This window comes from Stenella coeruleoalba (genome assembly GCF_951394435.1).
Source record: "Stenella coeruleoalba genome assembly, chromosome: X".
NCBI lineage: Eukaryota > Metazoa > Chordata > Mammalia > Artiodactyla > Delphinidae > Stenella > Stenella coeruleoalba.
In genome coordinates, this window is record NC_137152.1 from 110470194 (window position 1) to 110488755 (window position 18562).

Here is an 18562-nt window from a genome sequence, read left to right on the forward strand (position 1 = left end):
CATCTCGAGCCTCTTAAAGCTGCAGCCCCCTTAGTGAGGAAATGGAAGGGAGGAATCAGGATACACTCCGGGCAGCGCCCTTTCTCCCTTTCCTGAACGCAAACGGAAGCCCTGCAACTTCAGCGTTGTCCATCCTTCAGGCCCCTGTCAGTGCCTCAGTGAGAAGCCGTCTCCAGAGACAGAATAAATCAGGTAATTTGGCTCAGGAAAAGGCATTGGAGAAATAAACTGCTGTTGCACCGTGAATATAAGAAGGCAGTTAGGTAGATGGAAATAGTCATCTTCTGATTATATGAGTGAGGATTATGTGCAGCAAATTTTAAGTCCAAGCTACCTTTTCCTTGGTCTCCCCCCAACCCCACTTCTATCCGCCCCCTCAAAGTGTTCAGTTGGTGTGTGCTCTGGGAACACTAATCTAACTTTTCTTATTAGCCCAGGCAAAATATAATTAGGAAGAAGCTCTTCTGCCAAAGTCAAGTCACATGCTAACGTCAAATAGAGATGATTTTTGTATATCAACTATTTTGGCTTACTTGCACCGGTATTGACTCATAATAGTATTGTATAATCTGGATTTGGCTCTACGGCTAAAAAAGATGTTAAAATTGATTTTTTTGTTACAAAAAATTTCATTTGTTTTCTCTTTTCCCTTCCCCAAATGTGGACAGATGCACTTTCACTAAAAGGAAAAAGGTTGGATTTTTATGGTGGAGCTGACACATATGTAAGCCTGACCAACACCATTCCTGAACTCAGTCGATTCACAGTACGCACTGACCTGCGATTTGTGGGTGCCAGATCAAGTGACTGGATGGCCTTCTCCTATATTACTAAAACTACTCTCCTGGGTAGAGGAGACATAGACCTTGGACTCGCAGGAGACCATCAGCAGCTAATTGTGTACAACTTGGGCAAGACCTTTTACATCCGTTACCACCTGACTCCATTTCAGTGGCACACAATATGCTTGATATGGGATGGTGTGAAAGGCAGATCAGAGCTCTTCCTGAGTCAAGAAAGGATACTGGTAATGACGGATCAGCCACAAAACCTGGCGCCTAATGGGACTCTGGTTCTAGGACATTTTCGCAAGAAAGTGGACGACCATGTTAAAGGCATGGTTCCTAGGTTCACCAGCAGCTTCTACTACTTTCAACTCTGGGACCACATCCTGGGAAATGAAGAGTTTATGAAGCGTTTGAGCGGAAACGTGGTTAGTTGGGAAGAAGATGTTTGGCTCATCAACAAGATCATTCCAACCGTTGACATGAGAGTGCGCTGCGGTGAGAAACTGATGAATTGTCTTCCTTAGCAAGGGTAGTGGTGGTGCAGAACTCTTCTGCTCGCTACTATAAATAACCCACTCCTAGGCCCAGGCTCTGTCTTCCTCAGAGGGGCCCAATGTTGCCACAGTTTTGTCATCTACTTTTTAACGTAGAGCAAATAGTACTTTTTGTCTTGTATTTTGATATGATTTCAAACTTACAGAAAAATTGCAAGAATAGGACAAAAATTTTCTATATATTCTCTACCCAGCTTCACTGTTACATTTTCCTCCTAGGTTTTATCATTCTCCCTCTCTCTCTGTCCCCTTCTCTTTCCCCACTCCATACTCTCTCTCTCTCTCTCTCTCTCTCTCACACACACACACACACACACACACACACACACACTCACAAATTGTTTCTTAATAATTTAAGATTAAGTTGCAGACATAGGGCCTCATTTCCCCTAAATATCTCAGTGTGTAATTTCCTGAGAATAAGGACATTCTCTTACATAACCACAGTACAGTTGTCAAAATCAGGAAATTTAACATTGATATGGTACTAATATCTAATTCATAGTCCATATTCAAATTTAGCCAATTGTACTAATCATTTCTCTTATAGTTATATTTTACTTGGTCCAGGATCCAATTCAGGATCATACATTGCCTTTAGTTATGGTGTCTCTTTAGATTCTAATCTGGAACAGACCCTTAGTTTTTCCCTGTCTTTCATGATGCCAATTTGTCTCAATACTGGTGACGGTAACTTTGATCTCTTGATGCTAATGATGATAGTTAGATTTCTCCACTGCAAAGTTACTCTTTTTCCATTATAATTGAGTAATTTCCTGAGAGATATTAGGAGGCTATATCAATATCCTGTTCTTATCAAACTTTCACCCAGTAGTTTTATATCTATCGACGATTCTTGCCTCAATCACTTATTACTATGATGATTGCCAAATGACGATTTTTAGAACTCCATCATTTTTCTACATTTATTAGTTAGTATTCTATTGTGAGGGAGAGTGTTCTCTTCTACATTTACTTATTTATTCCTTCAGTTGTTTATATGTTTATATCAGCATGAATTCATGCACTCTTAGTTTATTCAATGGGTTACAATCTGTTGCTGTCATTTATTTTATTGCTCAAATTGGCCCAGATTTGGCCAGTGGGAGTCCTTCAGTCTGGCTCTTGTGTCCTTTTGACACATTCCCATTATTTTTCAAGCACTTCCGTACTTTCTAGCACAACAAGATGTTACAGGCTCATCTTGTAGTCTTCCCACTCAGCCCAAGAATCAGCCATTTTACCAAAGAGCCCCAGTCCCTTTTAGTGGGGAATGATATTGATAAACCAATTCATTTTTCTTTTGAGAGCAATGACGTTGTGGGAGAACTGTTAGATGGAATTCTTGTAAGAAAACTGGGTTTTTGGAATTACACATGTATTTCCTTCCTTCTTTCCAGTTTTTAGGAGGAAATATAAGGTTGTTTTTCTCTGTCCAACCCCACTCTCCCGTCAAATCCAATCTTCTCCATCGTCAACAGCTGCAGTCCTGAAGCATGGGTAAAGTCACTGATAACAGCATCAAGATAGAATTTTTTCTCATTTCCTGAAATGTTCACTTATTCTTAGAGGAATAGTATTTACTGTTCTTATGGATTTGGGAGGGGGTAGCGAGGGAAGGGGGGCTAGATCCATGCCTAATAGGACTCCTGCAGACTATGGAGATAGGTTTTCACCAACGGTCTGGATGCTGTTTGAGTTAATGGCAGAGGGTTTCTGTGTTTCTTTGAGCTCAGACTAATGCAGAGGAACAGGAAAGCCATTCCTTTGAGCTACTACCTGAAGGCATTTGGTTTTTCTCCTTTCTGAAGGCTTGAAAATGAAAGAGAAAAGTCCTAGCTGGCTCTGATTACAAAAGCGAGCTAGTAGGTTAAGCCTGAACAGCTCACTCAAAGCAGTTTAAAGTAACGTTATCATTGATGGAAGGAACCAGAAGTATGGCTCTATTAAGTCCATGTGCTTAGCAGTGGTCTTTGAAAACCTAATCTGGCCAGTGAATTGCCATGGCCTTTCATACCACTTTGCTGGTAAATGACTAAATCTAACTGAAGTGATAAAGTGTTAGATGACCCTCATTTATTTTGCTCTTTTGTACACTTTTTAATGTACAATCTATCCTCTTGGTCTGATTAAGTCTTGGTGGGCATAATATACAAATAATCCAATACAACAAACAAGCCAAAGAAAACATAACCTAAAATGACAATCAGTAAAAGGAGTAGAAAATGTTATTTCTACTATTCAGGTTCCTTCAAATGTTCCTTCCAAACCTTAGACAGGGTTTCCTAACCTGAGGTCCAGAATGGCCTTGACAGGTGAGCAAAGCCCTTGAGATGGTACGCACCATTCTAAAAATGCAAGATGAATTTTTTCCTCCTGAGGACAGTCTATAGTCTTCATCATATTCTAAAATAATATAATCGCTGCCTTTTACTAGGTCCTTGCCGTGTGTCAGGCACGTTATGGATGAAGAAAGAAAGCCCCTGAGAGCTTAAATAAATTGCTTAAGGTCACCCATCAAATCAGTAGTGGAGCTGGGATTTGCACAAAGATCTGTCCTGTTGCAAAGCCCATTCTTTTCACCCCACACACCTTGCAGGACTGCCTCGAAGGAGTCTGTGGCCCCAAAACGGTCATGAGCCACTCTCTTAGAAGCTTCCTTTGAAGAGAATTGCTGGTGTTGTTAATCCACCTGGGGAAATTAAGCTACCAGCCATGGTCGCTGCCTGTTCACCCCTGAAGGAGCTGTAACACCATAGAATTTCTTCTACCTCCATCTTGCTGTCTGACATCTGGGGAAAATGAAGGCAGTTATCTGAATAGATAGGAGTGGTTACTACATGTCTAGCTTCAGCTTTTGCCTAATAAATTGCTATTTATGGTCCATAGAAGGATTATGACCTTTCAAAAATAAATTTTAATGAACACATGGCTAGGTTACAATTCTCAATAAATCTATTTACACATAAACTATATATGTGTATATTTATATATTCATGAGAACAGGGCTTTGGGGGAACATTTGCCGAAAACCATGAATGCTACCTGGGTTTAATAAACAAGTATTCACTGTAGTTGGAGATGTCTCAGGAGTATTTAAACAGTGCAGTGATAAATAATAATCATGGCAAAGGTGCTAGTCACTAGTAATTTAGTTTTGGAGTAGTTTTTAAGCCTTTTTTCTTTATTAAAAAAGTTACAAATGCAATAAATGATTGTGAATAAAACAAACTCAAACAATGCAAAAATACGTGAAGCATAAAGTAAAACCTACCCTGCGTCCTCTCCACAGAGGTGTCTATTTTTTTTTTAGAATTTTTTTTCCTATGGATTTATAATGTGTGTGTGTATGCATGGGTGTGTATGGATGTGTATAGTTAAAAAAATAAAAATAATGTATGCATATGTACATATAGGTTTACAATTTGATTTATTTTAACTTAATATTATCATGGACACATCAGTAGGTTTATAACCAGCTCATCCCTTTTGGGGCTTCATATATCCATTTATAGATGTACTATAATTTATTGAACTAACTCACCACGGTTGAGCATTTAAATTGCTTCCAAATTTTTGCAGTTACAAGTAACGCTACAATGAATTTTCTTGTACACACATCTCCGTATACATGGGCTTGTAATTTCATAGGACACATTATTAAACGTACAATTTTAAGAGAAAAGGATATAAGCTTTTACAATTTAAGTTGGTTTACCTTTTTTGCTAGTTATTTTATTAAGTTAACTATTCATTAAAATTGATTTAGTTTTTACAGTAAAAGTAATAGACATGCATGGTTAAAATTCAAACAATGCATAAAGATATAAATTAAAAGTCTCCTTTCTCTTCAATCCCCTTACCCCAAGTGCTTCTCTCTAAAAGTAATGATTAAAAAGTTTTTATATATCCTTGCAGAAACAATTTAAAACTTGGGTTTGTGTGTAAATATTCTTTGTTTTTCTTTTTCTCAGTTGGGATCATCATCATAAGCATAGTCCTCTGTATCTTTTTTTTGCATTCGATAGTATATTTTGCAGATATTTCCATATCAGAAAGTATAGACCTACCTGACTATTTTTGGTGTAGGGGTTATGATAGAGCTATGCTATAATTTATTCAATGATCTTTCTTTGAAGGACTTTTAAGTTGTATCCAGGTTTTAGCTGTGACAAAAATCTAATGTATTTTTAAAAGGTATGGATGGTGACTGGAATTTCTTGATGTGATCATTAGGGACTGATGAGAAGCTAAAATTCCTCTCTAGGTAAATTGAGAGTAATTTCCTAATCTCAGCTCAGACACATGATCCAACAAAGGATTTGTTCTGATTTCCTAAAGGTATGTAGATTAAATCACTCTTAGTTAATGCATTTGAGAAATCCCTTCTTGGGAAAGAATGAAGTAACATGAATTGAGTCCATTCTGCAAAATCTACCCTGTATCAAAACATAGGGTCCCTGTGTGTGTGTAGCTATTGATTTGCTAAGATTTATTAATTAATGCTCCAGCTGCTTTGAATTACTTTATGAACTAACCATTCTTAAAATATGCAGAGATTGACTATATAGTTTATGTACTTTCTAAGGCCTTTGGCCCACTATTAAGCCTTCTATCCAGTTATCAGCTCTGATAGGAAAGGTTTCATTGTGATGGGCTCTTCTAGCTAAAAGGCAATTTGGTTTTGCCCCTGTACATCAGTTCTCTGTGCTATCCTCATTTTTCATCACGAAAGATAAGCAAGAGCTGTTTGTAGTTCATTCAAACCTCCTAATTGGTAGTCTCCTGCACAGGGTGACATTCGCCTATGGATTCAGAGATGGAAGCTTCTAGCCTGTCTCTCTCTCTATTGCAGGATTCATTTTTCATGTCCTTGCCTGGAAACTGAATACAGACAACATTTTGAAAACAATTTTTTTTTCTCATCATGTTAAAGATGCTCATTTCATATTTTTTCTACCCCACAGGCAGATGTGTCTGTGACAGTTTCTGGTCACCATTATCTCTCACAAATCTAATAAACACGCTCTGAATTATATTTCCAGAGGTCGTGATTGAAAGAAAAATCAGATGCAAAATGTGGGCTCGAAAAACGCGAAGATTTAATATGAGGTGATATACCCAAATCACAAGCAGAATTCGGTACCTTAGCAAACGTTCTACTTAATATTCTGTTGGCAGGTACATCCGCAACAAAATGCCTCATAAATATGCAGCTACTCTATACCTCTGTTCTCCAGCTCCCAATGATTACAATAATACAATTTGGTCTAAAGTGAAGGAGCAAATGGCAATTAAGCCCACAGGCCCCTGCGAATTAGCATGGATTATCACCGCTTTAAAATACAGAGACAGCAAAGCTCATGCAGATCACTTGTGCAAGTGATCACTTGTTCACAAATGGGAACAAGATGAATGCGGCAAAACATGTTTGTAAGCCCTTCAAAGATGGAGGCCAGACTCCGTGGCTTCTGTGGTCCCTGCAGTACAAATGGACATTCAGTTATCATTCAACTACCTGCACGGTGTGGGCTTTTGCATTTGCTTCTTTTAACTTGAATTTTTATTGAGATAACTGTAGATTCACATGCAGCTGAAGATCTCTTGTACACTTTGCCCAGTTTTCCCCAATTGTACCATTTTGCAAAACTATGGTATAACAACCAGAATATTGACATGGATACAACCCACTGATCTTATTCAGATTTCTCTAGTTTTACTTGTACTCATTTGCGTGTGTGTGTGTGTGTGTGTGTGTATTGAGTTCTATACAGTTTGATCACCTGTGTAGGTTTACGTGTCCACCACCACAGTCAAGATACTGAATGGGGGCTTCCCTGGTGGCGCAGTGGTTGGGGGTCCGCCTGCCGATGCAGGGGACGCGGGTTCGTGCCCCGGTCCGGGAGGATCCCACATGCCGCGGAGCGGCTGGGCCCGTGAGCCATGGCCGCTGAGCCTGTGCGTCCAGAGCCTGTGCTCCGCAACGGGAGAGGCCACAACAGTGAGAGGCCCGCGTACCGCAAAAAAAAAAAAAAAAAAAAAAAAAAAAAGATACTGAATGGTTTCAACACTGCAACCATCCATGGTGTTGCCCTGTTATAAACACGCCCACGTCCCTCCTTCCCTTTTCCCCCACTTCTGCTTCCCACATCCCTAACCCTTGACAACTACAACTAATCTGTCCCCTGTTTGTAAAATTTTGTCATTTAAAAAACGTTAATAAATGGAGTCATGAAATATGTAACCTTTAAGGATTGGCTTTTTTTCCCACTTAGCATCATTCTCTGGAGAGTCATCCAGGTTGTTGTATGTATCCATAGTTTGTTTCTTTCCATTGTAGAATAGGATTCTATGGCATGGATATATCACTGTTTGTCTAGCCATTCACCTCTTAAAAGGCATCTGGGCTGATTCTAATTTTTGCCTATTACAAAAAAAAAAGCCTGCTATGAACATTTCTGTACAGGTTTCTGTGTGAGAATAAGTTTTCATTTCTCTGGGATAAATGCCCAAAAGTGTAATGGCTGGGCATTATGGTAGTTGCACATTTAGTTTTATATAAAACTGTCAGATTGTTTTTCAAAGTGGTTGTGTCATATTCTGTTCCACCAGCAAAGTATGAGTGGTCCAGTTTCTCTGCATCCTTGCCAGCATTGGATGTTGTCACTATTTTTCAATGTTACCCATCCTGGTAAGTGTGTAGTGATTTTCATTGTGTTTTTTTTTTTTTTTTTTTTTTCCGGTAGATGGGCCTCTCACTGTTGTGGCCTCTCCTGTTGCGGAGCACAGGCTCCGGACGCGCAGGCTCAGCGGCCATGGCTCACGGGCCCAGCCACTCCGCGGCATGTGGGATCTTCCCAGACTGGGGCACGAACCCGTGTCCCCTGCATCGGCAGGCAGACCCTCAACCACTGCGCCACCAGGGAAGCCCTTCACTGTGGTTTTAATTTGCATTTCCCTGATGCCTAATGATGTTGAATATCTTTTCCTGTGATTATTTGCCATCTGTATAACCTCTTCAGTGAACTATTCATGTCTTTTACCGATTTTTCTCTGTTTTTTATTGAAGTATAGTTAATTTACTATGATGTGTTAGTTTCAAGTGTACAGCAAAGTGATTCAGTTATACATGTATATATTCTTTTTCAGATTCTTTTCTATTATAGGTTATTACAAGATATTGAGTATAGTTCCCTGTGCTATACAGTAGGTCCTTGTTATTTACCTGTTTTATATATAGTAGTGTGTGTATGTTAATCCCAAACTCCTAATTCATTGCACATTTTTTCATTGGATTTTTTATTTTTAATGTGGAGTCTTGAGAGTTCTTTATATATTCTAGTCCTTTGTTGGATATATGCTTTGCAAATATTTTCTCCTAATCTGTAGATTACTCTTTTATCCTTTTCACGTGGGCTTTCACCAAGCAAAAGCTTTTAGTTTGGGTGAAGTATAATTTATTGATTTTTCTTTTTGTGGATCATGCTTTTGGCATCAAGTCTAAGAACTCTTTGCTTGGTGTTAATTTGTATCCTCCAACCTTACTGAACTCACTTTTAAGTCCCAGGAGATTTCTTGTGTTTTAGGTTTTTTTAGGTTCCTTGAGATTTTCTACATGGACAATCACATAATCTGCAATGCCTTTTTTTTTTAACATCTTTATTGGAGTATAATGGTTTTGCAATGGTGTGTTAGTTTCTGCTTTATAACAAAGTGAATCAGTTATACATATACATATGTTCCCATATCTCTTCCCTCTTGCATCTCCCTCCCTCCCACCATCCCTATCCCACCCCTCTAGGTGGTCACAAAGCACCGAGCTGATCTCCCTGTGCTATGCGGCTGCTTCCCACTAGCTAGCTATTTTACATTTGGTAGTGTATATATGTCCATGCCACTCTCTCACTTTGTCACAGCTTACCCTTCCCCCTCCCCATATCCTCAAGTCCATTCTCTAGTAGGTCTGTGTCTTTATTCCTGTCTTACCCCTAGGTTCTTCATGACATTGTTTTTTTCTTAAATTCCATATATATGTGTTAGCATACGGTATTTGTCTTTCTCTTTCTGACTTACTTCACTCCGTATGACAGACTCTAGGTCCATCCACCTCACTACAAATAACTCAATTTCGTTTCTTTTTATGGCTGAGTAATATTCCATTGTATATATGTGCCACATCTTCTTTATCCCTTCATCTGTTGGTGGACACTTAGGTTGCTTCCACGGATCTTTAATCCCTATGGATCCTGGTTAAAAAGCTACTGACATTTGATTGGATTACCTCTATTTGGGATGTGAGTGATTATTTAAGGAATATTGTTTCAGGGCATGGCTGTAATCGGGATCCACATTGGGTTTCAATGCCTAGGCTTGCAAGGGTGGCTTCATGTTTTGCTTTAGCACTGTGATTCTCTCTTCTAAAGTTTGTGTCTGACTATTTTAGGTGATAACTTTCTCTTGAGCAGTTCAGCGTTTGCAGAACTTGGCTTTTATTATCTAAATTTGCTAATTCTTGATTCTTTTAGGTAGAGTCTCTTCTTTCTCCAGGGTTTGTGATGATTCTGTGTAAATTGAGGGCATGCACTTATGGGTACTGGATAATTGAAGCACTAGCACACACTGTCTTATTTCTTCTCTACATATGTCACCGGTGGAAATCTCATCTCAACACTGAACCTCTCTGGGCCTAATCTCTAAATGAGGGGATTGAATACAATCTCCAACACAGTGCTAAAATTCTGTGATTTAATTAAGGAAGATTTGAGTTTTTATTAATAAAGACTTTAGAGGAAAAACCTTGAGACAGTAACGTCTCTGGAAAAAAACCACTTTCATCTGAAAGATTCAATGGGAGGTTTGCTGAATTATACAAATCCAGGTTTTAAGTTAAGATGAAAGTTGCATTCATTCCTAGGAGATATCTGGTACTTAAAATGCCACCTGTTTGGCAATTTTGTTCAACTCATTTGTTTTTCTTTTTCTCAGTCTTATGCTTCTTTTTGAGATGCTTACAGGAAGTGTCAATAGCAATTAACGTCTATAGCTCAGCCCTCTCCAGATAAAAATATCACGCCTAACTCCCATCCTCCATGTTCTAAAAGAGTTTACTTGTTATGGCTTTCTCTAACAGTGCTATTTGAATGCTGGCTCAAAGAAGATTACTTAAGCTTTTGTGTTATGTAGTGTTTTATTGTCTTCCTAGAAAGTTAACGCAGCTCAATCATTAATCATTTGTAAAGGAATGGGAATTGTGAAATCTTCTCTCAACAATTAGTGCATTCATAGGGAGTGATTCAGGCCCTGGGATGCCACACTCCTCAAATGTGATATAAGTGACACTGTAACAGGTTTGCTAAGCCAGTTGGCTGTGGTAAAGCCATCTGCAAAAATGGGAACCAAGATCCTGACAATTCTCTTTTTACTTGCAGTTATGGAAAAATTTGAATGCAGAAGCTTGAAATAAATATTGTGCTGCTGAAATGTACCGGTTTCTTGATACTGCCTAATAGGATGTGAATCTCTGGTAATTGAAACAATGCTGTAAAATTAAGTAAAAAAGTACTTCTTATATCACTTTGAGTTTTCTTTTTATAAATGTGTGAACTTTTGTCTACTCATCTATACAGTTAGTTGCAGGTTTCTGATTGTCACTCATTCTACTTGCTAATGACCACAAAATCCCAAAGGATATCCCCCACACATCTCAGAATTTCTATATATGCAAATTAAAAGTAATTTTAATGCTCGAGACAGTGAAATAAGTTAGTAGATTGTCTACCACCATAATTATTCCTACATCATAGGTATTATGCTTCCCAGGTAGATAAATTCAAAATGCTAATTTCCCAATGGTAAATATGCATGATTTCATTTTGGGTGATTTGAACTGGTAAAAAAATTATGACTCAGTGTTGAATTTTACTATGCACCATTTTCACTTGGATGTTCCACCATCGTTCCAAATTCCACTTATCCGAGCCTGAAGCGGGTGTTTTTCTTCCGAGTGAGGCTGCCCTCCCAATTTTCCTATTTCTATGAATATCGCCACTGTTCTCCAAGTAGCCCAAAAGCAAAAGTCAAGTTCTCTGACATTTCTCTGTCTTCATCTCTTAAACCTCTTCACTAACATAAACTGTCATGTCAATTCTTCCTTTCCAATAGCTGTAGGATTAGGGTTCCCCACACTACTCTCATCTCATTCCAAGCCTTCATCATTTCCACTTGTTCAGTTAGCCTGCAGATATTTATTGGACATCTACCACATGCCAGGCCCTGTACTAGGCACTGGGGATGTAATGGTGAGTGAGCAAAGAAAGATGAAGGCCCTACCCATAAAGTGTAGTGAGGAAGACAGGTATTAATAAGCACAGACACATGAAAAACTGCATCTGTGACAAGTACTATGAAGAAGAAGTATGAGGGTTGTCATAAGAGGTATGTCATAACAGCCTAGAATAGATTGGTTTGACCTAGTTATGGAGGCAAAGGAAGGCAGTCTTCCCTGAAAAAGTGATGCATGCGCGAGATCTGGAGGAAGAATAGAAGTTAATCAGATGAAGAAGGGTGGGAAGATCATTCTAAGTAGAGGCAACAGGACATGCAGTAGTCTTGTGGTGGGAAAATAATGCCAAGTATTGCAGGACTAAAATGAGGCCGCCGGGCTGAAGCCCAGAAAACAAGGAAGAAACTTAGTACAAACTGAGGCTGGAGAGGCAGGTAGAGACCAAACCATGCATAGTTTTTTTAGGCTCTATTAAGAAATTTTTTTTTAATCCTATGAGTAATGCAAGGCCACTAACGGGAGCTGAGTATGTGAAGGTGTGTGTGTATATGTGTGAGAGACACGTGATCAAATCTGCATGTCAAAAAGATCATTCTGATTGCATTATGGAACAGATTGGAGGGGCCCCAAGAGTAGAGGCAGAATCTAGTTGGGAAGCTACTGTAGTAGTCCAGGTGAGAGACTGATGGTGGCTTGGTCAGAGTGGTAAGTGATAAAGGTGGGGATAAACAGGTGGAGTAAAGAGCTATTCAGCAGGTAAGATCCACAGGACAAGATTATGGATTGGCTATAGCAGGTGAGAGGAAATGAAGGAGACAGAGGGAGAGGGTTTTGGCTTACACAATTAAATGTATGATTCACTGTGGGAATACTGAAAGAGAACCCAGTTTGGAGAGAGTTCAAGTTGGGGCATACTGAGTTGAGGTGTTAATGAGATATCCAAGAGATGATGTCAAGTGAGCAATTAGTCATGTAAATGTGGAGCTCAGAATAGAGATCTGATCTAGAGATATAACTTGGAGATTCATCTGTGTATATGTGTAAGTTGGAATCCCAGATGTGAAGAAACTATAGAGGGACTTGCCTGGTGGCGCAGTGGGTAAGACTCTGTGCTCCCAATGCAGGGGGCCCAGGTTCGATCCCTGGTTGGGGAACTAGATCCCACATGCATGCTGCAACTAAGAGTTCGCACGCCACAACTAAGGAGCCCGCATGTGTCAACTAAGACCTGGTGCAGCCAAAATAATTAATTAATTAAAAAAAAGAAATTATAGAGTGAGAAGAAAAGAGGTGCTGGGACCAAGCCTTGGGGAACCCTGATATTTAATGGCCAGGTGAAATAGGATGTGTCTGCAAAGGTGATAGCCAGAAGGAGTGGCCAGAGAAGTAGGAGAAAAACCAAGAGTGCGTTATGTCATAGAAGTCAACTCAAAGAGTATCTTAAGGAGGGAGTGGTCAACATTATCAAAAGCTGTTGAAAGGTCAAGTGAGATGAGGACTGAAAAAGTATCCATTGTATCTGTCTACATGGAGGCCATTGGTGGCCTTGGTGAGTGCTGTTCAGTTGAATGATGATGGCAGAAGCCAGATTACTATGGGCTAAAGAATGGGTCAGGGGAGCATGAAGACAGCCAGTAGAGATCAATTTTCTTTAAAGAAGTTTGGGTGTGATGGGGAGCAGAGTGACAGGGCAGTACCTGCAGAAGGATGTGGATTTTTTAAAATCTTATTTATTTATTTTTGGCTGCTTTTGTTCTTTGTTGCTGTGCATGGCTTCCTCTATTTGTGGCGAGCGGGGGCTACTCTTCGTTGCGGTGTGCAGGCTTCTCACTGTGGTGGCTTCTCTTGTTGCAGAGCACGGGCTTCAGTAGTTGTGGCACATGGGCTCAGTAGTTGTGGCACACGGGCTTAGTTGCTCCACGGCATGTGGGAATCTTCCCGGGCCAGGGCTCGAACCCGTGCCCCCTGCATTGGCAGGCGGATTCTTAACCACTGCGCCACCAGGGAAGCCCGGGGTTTTTTATGTTTTATTGCAACAGACTGGAACATGTTTTAAATCAGGAAGGGGAAGGCTCCTTAGGGAAAGGAGGGATGACTGTTGGTGTCAGCTTTCTGAGACGGCAGCACAGCTAAGTTTCTACCTGATGACTTCCTTTGTTTTTTCCTATGAAATAAGAGGAAAAGGTCACTTGATAAACATGTGAGGGTAAAGTTTGAGAATGGGGAAGGTTTTCAGTAGTTATTGCAGAGAGTAGGAGCATAAATTGACCAGAGAAAAGTGGTAGGCTGGATGGGCAGTGTGAAAAGCTTATTTGAAGTTGGTGATCATGAATATATAGACATACTAATTTATCCTCCTGTGTGACTGTGCCCATCATTACATTAGAATGCAGGAAGAAAATATCGTGAAACTTCTGTTTGTATTTATTTTTATCATATTCTTTTTTGTGTGTGTGTGGTACACGGGCCTCTCACTGTTGTGGCCTCTCCCATTGTGGAGCACAGGCTCCGGACGCGCAGGCTCAGCGGCCATGTCTCACGGGCCCAGCCGCTCCGCGGCATGTGGGGTCTTCCCGGACCAGGGCACGAACCCGTGTCCCCTGCATCGCAGGCGGACTCTCAACCACTGCACCACCAGGGAAGCCCTATCATATTCTTTTGGCATATTTTGAGTATGTTTATAATGTACATAATGTAAATTTATTATACATATGTATACATTATTGGTAAATATATACACATAAATGGCATATGTTAAAGAAATTTTAATCTTGGGGTCCCAGATCAAAACATTTTCAGTTTATAGTACTGAGATGAATAATAGGCATTTGACAACAGTTAATCATTTTTTGAGCACTTCCTATATGCCAGGTGCTATGCTAAGTATTTTACATGCATTAACTCAATTCTCAAAACAATTTTTTAAGGTCGGTGTTATTATCTCACATTACAGAGGAGGAAATTGAAACACAGAGAGGTTAATTAACTAGTCCATGATTACATAATGAATAAATGAGGGAGCCAGGATTTAAAAATACATCTATTTGAATCCAAAGCTGGTCCTCCTTTTTTGGGAAGACTTTAACCACACAATCCAATTTCTGTAATAGATATAGGACCATTCAAGTCATCTATTTCTTCTTAAGCGAGTTTGACCACTTGTCTTTCAAGAAATTGGTTCATTTCCCAAAGTTAATCCTCTCACTCAGTGTGCTACTCTAGTATGCACCCCTCTTTTAGGAGTGCCTATATTTTTTTATGGAGACACGATGGAATGGATATCCTTCTACCTGTTACTTAACCAGGGCATTATGAGAGCCATATATAGATTTTGGAAAGTAGAAAATCATCTTAAGAAAAACCAAGTAAAAAAAAAGAAAGAAGGAAGGAAGGAAGGAAAGAAAGAAAAAGAAAGAAATAAAAAAAGAAGGAAAGAAAGAAAGAAAGAAAGAAAGAAAGAAAGAAAGAAAGAAAGAAAGAAAGAAAGAAAGAAAGAAAGGGAAAGAAAGAAAGAAAGAAAGAAAAATCAAGTACAGTTGGCCCTTGAACAATGTGGAGATTAGGAATGTCAACCCTCCAGAGCAGGGAAAATAACGTTACAATTTTTTTGTTTTGGCTGCGCCCCGTGGCATGTGGGATCTTAATTCGAACCCTGCACCCCCTGCAGTGGAAGCGCAGAGACTTAACAACTGGACCACCAGTGAAGTCCCCCCATTACAACTTATAGTTGGCCCTCTGTGTCTGTGGTTTCTCCATATCCGCTCTTCCACATCTGAGGATTCAGCCAACCGTGGATTGTGTAGTACTGTAGTATTTACTATTGAAAAAAAACTTGCGTATAAGTGGACCCACACAGTTCAAACCCTATAATTCAAGGGTCAGCTGTAATCACATGATTTGATTTATATCTGATACTTATCTCCTCTTAAAAATGTGAAAAACCATTATAGAGCTGTTTCTTAAATTGTCTCTGACTTCTAAAGTTGAATCCAAAGTGACACATGCTTTGTAATTTTTCAGTTGTTTCTGAAAATATAGCAATTCAGGAAACAACTACAACTCTTTCACAGCAAATAGATTTGACAACACCACTCCAAGTTACTGGACTAAAACCACAAAAGACGGTATATTCTTCTACCGTGGAGTCTAAAAGCATGCCTGTATTTGCAACTGATTATACAACCAGATCGTATTCCAATACAACATCTCCACCTCTGGAAACAATGGCTGCACCAATTTTTAAAAAGACATCCATAGCTGAGACAGCTACATTCGCAGCAGACATTTCGTCTACTCCAGCAGCCATTGCTCTGTCTACCAAGAGTACCTCCATAGGCCCTACTGCCAATTCCATGAAAATAAGTAAATCCCCATCTTCAGAGAGCACAAGGACAACAAAAATGGCTGAATCCATTGCTACTGAGACCTTTCATCCAACAGTAGCTACTAATTTTCTGTACACATCTGGATTTACCAAGAGTTAATTACATTCAAAACTTCAGTGACTGGATCTCAGTTGGCTGTTAGGAGGACAACATATTTATTCTCATCTATTGAGTCGACATCCATGTCTACAACATCTTGACCCAAATCCACAGGTATGGGGGCACTCCCTATCTCCACAGCTAGCCAGGAGTTTCTGTTTTTGTTTTTTTTTTGTGTGTGTGTGTGGTACGCAGGCCTCTCATTGTTGTGGCCTCTCCCATTGCGGAGCACAGGCTCCGGACGCGCAGGCTCAGCGGCCATGGCTCACGGGCCCAGCCGCTCCACGGCATGTGGGATCTTCCCGGACCGGGGCACGAACCCTCATCCCCTGCATCGGCAGGTGGGCTCTCAACCACTGCGCCACCAGGGAAGCCCTAGCCAGGAGTTTCTTGCATCTACAGATGCTGGAAGTGTACCTCAGTCCACGGTGGACCAGACTTCAGCTACAACTACTCACGTTGGGACTGCATCAGCACTGCCACCTGAGTCTGTGCTCCTCTCCACAGCTGTTCCAGTGGATTCTGTATTTCCTAGAAATCAGACGGCATCCACATTGGCAACAACTGATATGGAAATACCCTTTACAGTTTATTCAACTAGGTCTATTGAAATGACACCTGCGCTAAGAACAGTTGAAACAGAGCCGGCATTTACAAATTTCCAGGATGTCTCTTCACCCAGAGTGGAGGGCACAATATCTACCTCTGTGCCAAAAGAGGCCTCTTCCGTGGCCCTTTCTTTTAGGACATCCTCTCCATTCACCAGAGCTCAGAGTGTACAGACAGTTATTGATGCTGAGACTACACATGCAGCCTTGACTACTGGGATCACACTTGCACCTACAGTGGCTGGAACGATGCTTTACCCCACAATCACTGGGCCAGTATATACCCAGAATACACCCCCCGGTGGTGAAAACATGCTTTCTCTGATTTCCACTAGATCAGCTTCCACATCCAAGGTGTCTGAGTCTGGTCCCACATCAGTAACTGATGAAGGTAACCATCTATCCTCCACCAATGAGATCATTTGGACTTCCAGGCCAGAACAGACCCTGTTGACATCAGCATTCCATGGGAGTACTTCTAATACAGAGCATTCATCCACAACTGCTAATATTATCGTCCAACCAGAAGCATCCACAGAGAGTGAGGCCACTACCACCGCTGATGTTACTACCGACAGATATACAGCAGTTCTATGCAAATTGACATCTCCGTGGTTTGCTAATTTCTCCACAGTTTCTGGAGCCACATCTGTAACCAAACTGCCTGAGTGTAAACTTACCAGCTTACTACTAAAACCCACCTCTATGTCCACAGTAGCTGGAAATGAACTTCTTTCAACACCAAGGGAGACAGTTGTTCCACCAGTAGATAGAATATCTACCCTTGCTTATGTTGAACCAAATTTTTCTACTGAGGAGAGTGCTTCTGAGAACACACAAACAGAGACAAATGGTACAATTGCATCTGGAGAGACAATAGCCCCTGTTGCAGAGTCTGCAACAGCACAAAGATTCAGAACTGCTGTGACAAGGAAAGAAACCACTTCCCATTTTCTTAAGGGAAAATCGACTGTAGCAGTGACAACCGAGGTTTCTCCATTTGCAACGATACTGGAAGCAACAGATGAATCTGTTTCCCCACTTCCTGATATGGAGAAGCTGACTACCCAATTGGATAATACAACTGCAACTACTGAAGCGAGAGAAAGTTGGCTTTCTACAAAATCGGTGAAAACCACGCCTAAGAATTCACCTCATGGAACTACAGAAATCTTTAATTCCACCCACATCTACACAGCACATTGGACTTCAGAGACTCTACCTGAGGGGAATCCAGCCCCATCTCCCACTTGTGGGAGCACAGAGACATTTTCTGAACCCCTGGGTGCTTCCACCACAAGAATACTGAGGATGAGTTTTGCCACTATCCCTACAGACAGGACGGCTATGTCCTTGACTGCTGGTGCCTTGTTTCCACAGCCTATAGCCACGCATTCCTCAGCAGCCCCTGTGCCTATTACCCTTGTGTTCTCACTGCCGGTTAATGTCTCTGCTGTCACCTCTATGGTGCTGTCTGAGGAGACTAAGGTTACCATGCCTGGGCCTTCTACATTGGCCAGGGCTTCCTCCACATCTCTGCCCTCAGATATCTCAACTCTGTCATCAGCTGCAGTGACCACAGCATCGATGCCGCCATTGGATCAGAGCACTTCCACAACCAGCGGTACCGTGCCTTCCCACAGAGACTCCATCCACACCACTTCAGAGGCCACAGGGATCTCTGTCAGGATGACACCCACGGCGGTTCCCTCTCTGGCAGAAACTCGAGTCCCCTCGCTGAGGCCTCCCACTCCTGTGGCAACTAAGGCCGAGACCACCATTCTGTCCCCGTCAGCTGACACAGTAACCCCTTCCACACCCACTCTACGGTCACATTTCTCAATCT

The 18562-nt window shown here is 40.9% G+C and overlaps 1 protein-coding gene across 1 annotated transcript in view; it reads left to right on the plus strand.

The window, feature by feature from the left end:
* Positions 1-18562, plus strand: part of ADGRG4 (adhesion G protein-coupled receptor G4) — a gene marked incomplete at its 5' end in the record, with an annotated part of 67064 nt that overhangs the window by 13419 nt on the left and 35083 nt on the right. The window contains 5 exon segments of the mRNA XM_079911021.1: positions 669-1283; positions 15645-16103; positions 16106-16206; positions 16210-16252; positions 16511-18519. Coding sequence (XP_079767147.1) covers positions 669-1283; positions 15645-16103; positions 16106-16206; positions 16210-16252; positions 16511-18519 — 3227 coding nt within the window.